The sequence below is a fragment of the Helianthus annuus genome, chromosome 15, assembly GCF_002127325.2.
Source record: "Helianthus annuus cultivar XRQ/B chromosome 15, HanXRQr2.0-SUNRISE, whole genome shotgun sequence".
Taxonomy (NCBI): Eukaryota; Viridiplantae; Streptophyta; class Magnoliopsida; order Asterales; family Asteraceae; genus Helianthus; species Helianthus annuus.
In genome coordinates, this window is record NC_035447.2 from 147,020,896 (window position 1) to 147,032,970 (window position 12,075).

At 32.6% G+C, this 12,075-nt stretch overlaps 1 protein-coding gene across 1 annotated transcript; it reads left to right on the forward strand.

Annotated features, from left to right (window-relative positions):
* The first annotated feature begins 1,854 nt into the window (after positions 1-1,854).
* On the forward strand, positions 1,855-2,340 carry LOC110914344 (formin-like protein 14). The gene has a single exon (XM_022159143.1). It carries the CDS (start codon positions 1,855-1,857, stop codon positions 2,338-2,340), a length of 486 nt encoding a protein of 161 aa, XP_022014835.1.
* Positions 2,341-12,075: the final 9,735 nt, after the last annotated feature.

The following is a 12,075-nucleotide window of genomic DNA, read 5'->3' on the forward strand; positions in this document are numbered from 1 at the left end:
AAATAGTTGTTGATAAAATGCCAAATACCAAGAAGGCTAAATTTGAAGTGGTGGTTAATGAAGATGATATTGATGGTGGTGATGCTGATAATAATGATGTAGAGAATGAAGATGATGATGCTACTAATGAAGATGAAGTTGATAATGTTGATGATGATGTTGATTTTGATCATGATGTTCGCCACGATCATAAAGAACTCGACTCTGAAGTCCAAAATGCACTTGCTATTGGTGATGAGGAGGATGATGAGCAGGATTAAGCTTATATTCAAAGGATTGTTGCAGAGGATTTAGAGAGCCAAAACATGGTGTTTGAAGTATCAGCATCAGGAAATCATGCTCTATAAACAGTAACATAACATGCTGAACAAGATGCTGGTGAAAAATATGACAACATTGGTGTGGAAAAAAAAACCCATGTATGAAGCTGAAGAGATATGTTATACAATTAAAAATTTCACACACACAAACAAAGTAAAAAACAAATGCCATGCTTAATTATCTTTTTCTCATTTGAAAGGCAATGGCTGAAAAGTTAGATTGTGCCTATAAAAGTTAGAAGAATCTTACAACAAGATGAAGGCTTTATTTGATCAATCAAAGGTTGAACATCCAAACAGACTGCTAGTGCATATCAAATATTCACAATGTCTGGATTTGTTAAAAATCATGTCAAATATTTACAATGTCTGGATTTTTTAAAAATCATGTCTGGATTTGTTAAAAATCTATACATTATTTTTTTTTAAAATATCGCACCATAAAATTGAGGATCTTTTTATTTTTAATTTGAGTACCTCATTACTATATAACATATGACAACTAAAAAAATCCTAAAACTTGTGTTGTACTTCTATGTTGCATAACATTTTTGTTCTTGATTTTTATACCAGATTTTTGTGTTACATTTTTTGTGCTGATTTTTTTTTGTATTCACAATAATACTCCCGGTAAATGACTTTAAAAAAATGAAAATAACCCTCAATTCTAATGGTGGGTAATGCAAGGACACTCAAAATTCATAAAAATACAAACACAAAGGCTTAGGAGGCTAGCTTTATAACCTTGGGGCTCAATGTGTATTTTCATGTAAACTACATAGACTCAAATTGCACTAAACTCTATATACAAATTAGTAGAGTTATGAATAGTTCTTAACATTAGTATCCACGTGTCAATACATTAATTGTCCATGTATTCAATTTTCTTTTTAATTAATCAAGACCAAGCTTGCACCATTGGGGTTGGTGGTCCAATGCTAAGACAAAGCCTTTTAACACACTTAAAGGTGAGGTCTTAGGTTCAAGTCTCACAAAGAGTAAGAAATTTGCTGCTAGAAAAAAAAAAGACCAAGCTTGCACCACCGCTTGATCACTTGAGCTATACACATGTGGTTGACTCTGGTGTTGATCATCTCGCTAGAACCCTTTATGGACTTTCAATCTAGCTGAACCTGAGGCATGTAGATGAGGATCGGTCGTTGACACATGCGCGAACCATTGCAAAATGGTGAAAAATAAGAAACTCGCAGGACAATGCTAGAAATGCCGTTCCCTCTTTCGATGTGCTTCGTTTTGGGATTGCTGAATTGAGAGAGAGAGAGAGAGAAAATTGTTGAGGTAGTCGTCATGAAGATTTAAGGTTTTTTTCATACTTCTTCAATGGAGGTGGTGGGTTTAGAAAGGCAATAGTGGTGGATTTATTTTAAAATAATAAGGTATCGGGTTTAGAAAGGCAATAGTGGTGGATTTATTTTAAAATAATAAGGTATCGTTTTATATGCAGGAGTGAGAGGTGGAATGGAATGGACCATTGTGAAAGAATGATGAAAAGATTGTTTGGTTGGTCAATAGAATGGAATCGTCCATTCCAAAATGCATTTTATTCCCTCAAAATCATTTCATTCCCCCTGTTTTTTCCAATTCCATTCCCTCTTCACCCGTCATTAACAACACCACAACCCACCATCGTTGCCACCACCCACCGTTATATGCCGCCGTCACCCACCTCCACCTTCATCGCCACCCACCACCGCCGCCACCCGACACCACCGCCACCCACCTCCGTCCCTGCCACCGCCATCGCCGCCACCCACTGTCCCCACTGCCACCTCCGATCACCGCCACCACCCACCTTCGACCATCGCCGCTGCCACCTTCGATCACTGCCGCAGTCGCCACCAACCTCCACCACCGCTATCAACCGCCACCAGCCACCGCCATCGCCGCTACCACCTGCGACCACCCACCTCCGCGATCACCCACCACCGTTGTCACCACCTGCCGTCGTCTCCACCCACCACCACCGCCAACTACCGCCACTGCTACAACTACCACCTAACACCACCCACCATCACCAGCCATCATTGACCACCGCCGTCCGATTTTATTCTTTCGTCTTTTCTCGCATAACAAACAACCAAAAGTAATGCTTCATTCCATTCTCACATGGCAACCAAACAAGACATGAAATGGTAATGATCAATTCCATTACCTTATCCATTTCATTAACTCATCCATTCCATTCCCATGTTCATTCCATTACCCCATATCAAACAGACCCTAAGGGTAAAAGGGGTGGGTGCGACAGGCACTTTGGTGTCCCTGTTTACCGATCGGCAATTCTGCCACCGTCACCAAATTGCATCGCGGTGATGATTTAATCGGTGACTACTCACCGCTTGAGGGAAGAGGAGGAGGGGATATCTGGTGGGCCCCTTCTTTTTCAACAATTATAGTTTTTTACTTTTCTTTTTCATTTTTTTAAGAAAAAATTATTTGGGTGAACCACCCGTTATGTTTTTTGGGCAAGGAAATAGTTACAGAGGGAAATTGACATGACAATAGATGATTAGATGAGTGTAAAGTTTACCCTATGTTATGAGGGGTACACTCGTTTCACTCTAAGATAACAGTAGTAAGTTATTTCACGTAAATCAACAATGTAGATGTAGATTTCTTTGAGGAAAGCAATAAAAGGAATGATTGTATGACTAATTATAATTAATTATATATAATGGACTAAAATGGTACTTTAGAAAAGTTTTTTTTTTTTTTTTTTTTTGTTAATGCTAAAAATGCTCATGGTTTTAATCAGTTTTTTAGACTGAGTTAAGCAATGTGATCAAAATGGTAAAAAAAATGAAAAAGGTCAGAGACTCAGCGGAGAAAAAAACTATTTGGACTAAAGTGACAATTTAGACCAAACCTTGAGGACTAAAATGACAATTTACTCAAAAGTTGATTTTGCCTAACTATGATAAAAAGAAAATCTTAACATTTCATTTTTTAAATTAATAAAAACTTAATTTTGTATAACTATGATAAAAAGAAATCTTAACCTTTCATTTTTTAAATGAATAGTTAAAATAAAACTGTAGGAAAAAAGATGGGTGTAAGGATATTTTGAAATAGTCTATATTTTTTACACGTTCATAACTTTTATATACGACACATGCATACCCTTCCTTCCCTTCTCAATTTTTAAACGTTCATAACTTTTATATACGACATCATTTTTTTTAAAAAAAAATACACTATAAATTCGAACATCTTTTTATCTTTAATTTGATCACCATATTGCTATACAAGATATGAGATCTAAAAAACACCCAAAAACTGGTTTTAGATTTCTATGTTGTATAACATTTTTGTGTTGTATTTTTTTACTAATTTTTTGTGCTGGACCTTTTGTGTTAAATTTTTTTGTATTGGATTTTTTTTTGCTCATTTTTTGTTCTATTTTTTTTTGTGCTACATTTTTTGTGTTGGCTTTGTTGTGCTACATTTTTTTGTACTGGGTATTTTGTGCTATTTTTTTAAATGTTTTGTATTGTATTTTGAGAAAATAAACGGATGAGAGTTTGTGTTGTAGGACCAAAATACCCCTTCAATCCTACCTTTAAGAAGTGTCACATGTTATCTCCACAATCCTTCTTAAGATACTTAGTCAAAACCCACTTTTAATGGATTCTTGACCGTTATTAAATTATACAACTGTATTAGATATTTTAATTTAATATAAATATATATATATATATATATGTGTGTGTATATATACTTAAAGAATTATATAACTTTATTAGATATTTTAATTTAATATATATACCTAAAGAATATTTATAATTTTGTTCAAACCTAATATTTTATAGTTAAAATAAACAAATAAATAAATAAACAATTGTATAAACAAAGGTAAATCTCTTTTGCACCAACACTTAACAAAATAATCTTACTTTAGTTAGTTTATTACTTTTGTTCTTTAGCAATGACTATATAATATTTAATTTCATTGCAAAAGATAAAACTGTGTCTTGTGCTGCACTAGGGATGGGTCTCGATTTATAGCCTGGGCTATGCGGTTGATAACAATCTTAGTAGTGATGGTAGCTGGTTGTGATCTGAACAAGCTGACTCGCGGAGGGTTACCTAAGTGCTTGCGAGCAGCACATGCACTGGTTTGCAACAGGGTGTGTGTGGCCGTGCTTTATTTATTTTCTAAACCCCGCACCTTAATATTCTAATTAATTGTTTTTTTATTTACTTTTTCTTTTCAAGTCACATTTAAACATTTTTTTTCTTATTTCTTTTTTTTATTACGTTGGTTTTATTACTATTTACGTTAGTGGTTCAAGTATATAAGGAACATAACTTATATTTCCGTTTTCTCTTTTTGTCGCAATATCAAGTGCCAATCAAATGTTCACGTGTGACGAGTTACGAGTTACGTAACGAATCCTACTTATACTAATCGAATGTTCTCGTGTAACGAATCGCCGCAACGTGCGAGAACCACGGCCTGCTTTTGATTATATGATAAATAGTTTACATTTAATGTTTTACACCTAATTCATTCTTAAATTCTGTCTTATATGGGTTTACAAATTTATTTGATATTTTATTTTAAATCGTCACATTTTGTTCTTACATCATTAAATGATGCTATGCAATATATTATGGGTGTTAAATAAGATTTTAGAGGTGTGGGAATAACTATAAAATAAGCCTGTATTATTTGAAATATAAAAAAATTAAATAAAAAGATTTGCACATAATAAAATATTTGTTAATTTGCAAATCACTTTTTTATTTCTAGAGTAATAAAATTACACTATATATAGTACAATTATATATTTGTATTGTGGCGTAATTTATTAGTCTAATATAATTTTGTAATTGAGTAATTATTACCATACTACATCAAACTAAAGGAGAGTAATAAAATTGTGCTACACTTTACAAGTTGTATGGTAGTAATAATTATTTTAGAGCAAAATCGTATAAGAGTAATATAATTACGCATTTCGTAACTGTAACGTAATTATAATTACTTGGTACAATTTTGCTATAGTGTGACTACTATTTTAGAGTAAATAGAATTACGACCCGTCGTAATGCGTCGGGGATTCTTTAGTTATAACTAAGTCGATTTAGGACGTGCACGTTATGTTTAACCTGTCAAACGGGAAAAAAAATAGACGATGTAAAAACATTCACCCACACACGTACGTTGCGTCGTGTTAACTCGCAAAATTTAGAACGAAACGTAAAAACGCTAAACCAAAGACGCACGTTGCGATATGTTAAGTCACAAAATTTAGAACGAAGCATAAAGCGAAAAATTTGCGGAAAATGAAAACTATAAAGGACCAAAGTTGAAAGTAAAAAAAGTTGTGAGGATAGATTGCAAAAGATAAAAGTTTTATGTTAAAAGTAAAAAAAAAAAACAAATAGTTTTGGGTTAAAAGTAATTTATGAAATACTTTTGGGTGAAAAGTAAAAAAATCAATTTTTTTTGAAAAACCACCACAGCCAAGATTACAACACATAAGTAAAAAAATCAAAGTGGCTAAATTGCAAAAGATTGAAACTTTTGAATTAGAAGTAAAAAATCAAATTAATGAAAGGGGTTAAATTATCAAAGATTAAAACTTTAAACTTAAATTGTCAAAGGTTAAAACTTTAGGGTTAAAAAGGAAACAAAGATTAAAAATTTTAAACTTAAATTGTCAAAGAATAAAACTTTAGGGTAAATTGTCAAAGCTTAAAATTTTAAGGTTAAAAAGGAAACAAAGATTAGAAGTTTAAACTTAAATTGTCAAACATTAAAACTTTAGGGTTAAAAAGGAAAATTTCTATTTTTTTTGAAAGACTTTCAAAGCCAACATTACAATATATATATATATATATATATATATATATATATATATATATATATACATAGTTAAGTAGGATTAAAACTTTGGGTTAAAAGTAATTTATGAAATACTTTTGGGTGAAAAGTAAAAAAATAATTTTTTTTTGAAAAACCCTTAAAGCCAAAGTTACAACAACCATATGCATAACCATTTTTTCTTTGAGCCAAGATTACAACACATAAGTAAAAAAATCAAAGTGGTTAAATTGTAAAAGATTGAAACTTTTGAATTAGAAGTAAAAAATCAAATTAATCAAAGGGGTTAAATTACCAAAGATTAAAACTTTAAACTTAAATTGTCAAAGGTTAAAACTTTAGGGTTAAAAAGGAAACAAAGATTAAAAATTTTAAACTTAAATTGTCAAAGAATAAAACTTTAGAGTAAATTGTCAAAGATTAAAACATTAGGGTTAAAAAGGAAATAAAGATTAGAAGTTTAAACTTAAATTGTCAAACATTAAAACTTTAGGGTTAAAAAAGAAAATTTCTATTTTTCTTTTAAAGACTCCCAAAGCCAATATTACAACAGATATATGCATAGTTAAGTTGCTTTTTTGTAGTGCTTAATAATTAAAAAATATTGTTGGTTGGATTTTTAATTCACTTCGTTTAGATCGCACGTTGTAATTTATTTCTATTTGATTCAAAACCGGAAATATGTAGGTATGTCTATATATATATATATATTGAAAAAATGAAGCACATTTTGATAAGATAAAAGCCCCACAATTATTCTCTACTAGGAGAATTTAAATCAACAAAAAAAAATTAATAATAAAAATTCTCATATTGGGTATATCATTGAATTGAATTTTAACGTTATAGAAGAACAAATCGATCAGCTTAAGCTTCTAAAAAATTCGGTACAAGTTAGTAATTATAAAATGACTAATTGCATCTCATTCATATTAAATAGTAAAAATACGAAAACCTTAAATTGTCATAAAGAAATTTGACACTTGTATTTATCTTTATATATAAATTTAATAAGTCAAGGAGTTTATTTACAGTTTTCAATCATAATCAAAAGAAACTACAAACAAAATTGTTTTATGCATATAATTTACATCAATATGAAAGAGAAATTAGCATTTGATTTGAATAGAATAAGAACGAAAAACAATACCACAACCACTTAAAATTTATGTTATAATGGATAGAATTCTTGTTAAAATCAAGTAAATATGTATGAACACTTTTATAAAAATCATACCTTCAAATGAATTGCACTCAAGAAAGTCGCGAACAGATGCTAGATAGTCTTGTTTATGGTCGATAACCATAACTTTAATTTCATTGCTCAACACTGATGTTTCATCCATGTTGCTACAACCACTATATTGATATTGTATGTGTTTAGAGGGAGATCTAAAAACTTAACAAAGGAAATGGGGTGGGATGCATCAACATTTAAAGGGAACTTATACTGGTGCAATAAATTAGCTATTTTTATCTTTCATTTGACATTTTCATATTTCAACAACTCTTGAGCAATGCCAACACAATTCAATAGGCAGAAGAAAACGAGAGAAAGGATGACACAAAAGGTCGGTGTGAAGACTTTACTATACGTAGACAATTAATTATCATGCCAACAAAAACTTCTATTCTGGCAAAATGGGTTGCTCGTTTTTAAATTTTAGAAAGTAGTGGAAGAGTTAACACAAAGCAAACGTTCAAAGTGACTCAAAGGACACTCAATCAAGAGCTAAGCTCCGATACCACTTGTAGCTTCCTATGTGGCTATACGGACCGAATCCTCTAAGTCACGCACACGTATGATGTGCGGAATCCAATACATGAGTGTATAAACCTAGGTAAGCAATTGCAAACGCGTGAACAATTTCGTTTTTATTGATTATAAGCATGTACAAACAATTCACTCAAAACACACATACTTACAATCTGTCACAATAACTCTCAAAAACTTAATTCAAAATCTGATCTATGAATCATATTTATAGACCAAATGTCTAAGTGCGCCAACCCATATAGCTACGCTAACTACATGGCGTAGTTAAGTGGTAACTTCGCCACATGTGTTAACTCCGCTAAAGCTTAGAACAAATTACAAAGTTGTCAAACAACAAAACCTATTACAAAATATACCAACTATTACAATGTATATCTTCCAAGTCTTTGTCATTCAATACTGCATCTACACCAGCTCTTCTGCATGACTAAGATAAGTCAGGCGTGTTTCATCCCCTTTCATTTGCTATTTGAGAAGCTGTGTGCTGAGTGTGTATTCCATAGAAGTTATGTGGGGAGCATAAGATTTTGCAGGAGAGTCCCACAATTCACGAGCGATAGTTCCTTGAACATGAACGAACGATACTTCAGAGACTGAGACTATTGAGATAGTGATTATACGGACATGAGCATCATTTGCAATCCAGATATGATGGTTGGAATTAGTTGTGACTGCAGATGAGGATTCAGCTGTGGAATCATCAATGTAACGAAACAAATTATTTGTGATTAGAAATGGCTCAATCATGGTTTTCTAGTAGCTATATTTTGTTGGACAAACGAGTAAAGGCATATTTGTGTAAGTTGTGAGATGCCCTTTCAGTTGAGATAAAAGTTGTAATTTTTGTCGTTATGAGGGAATTTGTTTAAAAAATGTGAATGCGGTCGGTTAAATGTCGCCAGAACAAGGCCGTGTTATTTGATCAAAGATGTCAAGTAACTTATGACTTAAAATTTGAGTGTCGCAAGGAAACTTTGGTCAACAATCAAGTCGCTAACTTGCATTAGCTGAGAGAGTGCCGCCGGAGAGTGTTATGAGTGTTGTCAACACACTTGTTATGAGTGTCTCCAACGCACTTGTTGTGAGAGTTATGAGTGTTGCCAGAGAGGGTCGCTAGAGAGTGTCGCCTGGTGGTCAGACAACAGCGACATGGCGGTGGTAGGAGATGGTAGGTTGGCTCTAATACCAAGTAAGACACCTTTGTGTGTTTGTAATTGTACTTGTATTGAAATGTTGTAAATGAGTGATTATAAGAGGAGGGGTATTTATAGACCCAACATTGACACAATACTACCTCTAATATTTATATAATTAACCTCTAACTATCCATAATTACCTTGTTGTCTAATGCGTGTTCCCTCGGACGTTTTAAGATGTGTATCATCCCAAAGTTGGTTTCTTTCAATCCATGCTTCCCTTGTTGAATTACAAAACATTGGCACTTCCATTATAGACCTCCAAACTTCCGAACTTCTATCATGGACTCCAAAGTAATCTCAATTTTAATGGAAACATATGATGCGTTAATACACCACGACTAATCAAATCTTGTTATCTAATATAGAATATCACATGTTAGTAGGAAGTTGAAGAGAAATAGTCAACAGGACGCAACTATTGTTGATTGCAATATAAGATTTATGTTCACCGTATACATATTAATTTTACTTAATCATTAAATTTAAGACAAGATATAGTACTACCTTAAACTTATACATTTCAAACTTGGGTATCATGAATGTTTAGTTTTTGCCACATTGAGCAAACTGATGGTAGAAGTAAAATAAGACAGTCTTTATAAAACTTGGAAATAATTCACTCATACACAACTAGAAGCCTATTAGACCATCAAATATGTGTAAAATAGTATTAGACTAACTACATCCTTTAGAATTCTATAAAGAAGCTATAATACATTCTAGTATTCTGAGTGAATTAAAATACAATGTGTTCTGGTACGTGTGAAATTTTGGCGGCCGTGAGTGGTTTGTTTCCTAATAATAGAACTCCAGAATTTGTTTTAGATTTTGTTATTTAATGGCTCTTGATTACATTTTTTTTTTTTTTTTTTTTTTTTTTTTTTTTTTTTTTTTTGAACGGTTAACGGTTAACGGCTCTTGATTACATGAACTTTCAAATATTTCAAGAGCCAAGATCCAGTAGTTTTAATTATGAACATTCATATTCCTGTGATTCATATATTTATGATTATTCGTATTCAATATTCCGTTAATTTGATTTCCCTTCCTTTCTTGTCTCTCTAAAATTTCATTTACCTTTTTTCTATCATTAAATTCAACTGCTGCACCGTCGTCGTTCGATTGTTAGGTGTTTCCATCGATGGCCGTTCGCAGCCTCTCCCTCTCTTAACGCTAAGTCGTCACTCCGTCAATTGGGTCGTTGTCGTGCCAGAATCTAGTGTGACGGTGGTGATCCTCCGGTCACCGCCATTCTCTCTCCCTTTTTTTCCTTTCTCTCTCTTCTTCCTACGTTTAAAAATGAGATGAAAAGGGAAGGCCAATCACAAAAAATAATGTAATGAAGTGCCTTGTCGATCTAATTAAGCAGCTTAGTTAGTCGACCACCGTTAGGAAACAAAGAAACTACCTAACCTGTTCAATCTCCTCTACTGATTCTGATCTAATTTTAAATCACTAGCCACCATTAAGCATCGTTTTACCACCACTGTTGTCTCACTATATAATTCATTTTTGTTCGTTTGTTGAGGTAATAATTTCAACCCTTGTTAATGTAACTGATCAATGTTAGTGCTACTCCGTTCAAATATGGTTTTTTATTTTGATTAATGTTTCCGGTGATTGGATCCGATTTACATGGATGTTTGAGTCAGCTAAAACAACTTTATGTGTGTGTAATTGTTTATATGATGTATTGATTGTAATTAGGGGTTTACAATGAGGAGAGGTTATATATTAACTCGATTTACATAATACTACCTCTAACTATATATACATAATATCACCCCTAACAAACCATAATTGCATTGTACAAGACAATGCCCACAATACCTTCTGTGCCAAAGGAACTCGCCTTTATTTTTGGGTTTGGTTCAATTAATCTTCTCAATGAAAACTAAAGAAGCTTAAGTTCTTTAGTTTCATACCAACTTAAGCTAGTAGTAAGTTTCCTTGCATTGGTGGAAACAACTTAGGTCTTCATGCATTAGTGGTCGTAATCCAGCCTTAGCTTGCGGGGTAATAAAATTTTAACGTTCAGCGATCCTTGATAACATGCCACGGTTGATGCTAGGAAATGTCTATCAAAATAAACTTAATCATATGTGTTTAATTGTATAAATCTCACACTTTGAAATTGCGATGTGCACTGCTGATATTGAAGGGATGAGCATTCTTTTTCGTCCACCTAAAGCTCTCTCTTCAACTTTATATTTAGTAGTCTCAATGTCTCTAGTTGCACGTTTGGAAGCCATTAGAATCTTTCAGGCTTACGCATCTTATAAAAACTTCAAGCTCTCTCTTCAACTTTATATTTACCAAATGGTGAAGACAAATCTTTTATGTATTATTTTTTATCTTCAAGCTTTGGTTAACTTTTTAATTGGGTATGTATTAATGATTTTATTAACTAGTTTTTTATATTGAAAATGAACTTTACTCTATCATCTCTTTATGTTTTGTTGATTCACTCATTCGTGTCTTTACGGTTTATATAAAGTACGTTAACTACCTGAAAAGGGGTTAGAATGGTGGTAGACCAGAGGAATTAGTGGACAAGTTGGCCCCTTGCGAAAATTACTATCGTCATCCACTTTCCATGACAAACCGATAAGGAAATTCCTACACTAGCTTAATGGCACAGAAGATTATTGTAGATCAATGTTTCACATCCGTAATGTTTTATTATTATTTAGCACGTGTTTTATTGCTTGGCTTTATATAAAAAAGATATTAAGTTGAACATTAAATCAATGATAGGCTTTTGAAATCTTTTGAAGTCCGAAGTGCTCGAAGTGATACATCTTATTGTGAAATATTAAATTAAGGTAATTACAAAATATGGGATATGTGAACTGGAGTTAATAATTATGATCTTCTAAAACAAGGACTATGTTTTCATCTTAATTTACTTGTTTCGAATAGCAAGAT

Excerpts from the sequence above, each read along its gene's own strand:
- LOC110914344 (XM_022159143.1), top strand. The coding sequence starts at position 1,855 with ATGGAATCGTCCATTCCAAAATGCATTTTATTCCCTCAAAATCATTTC.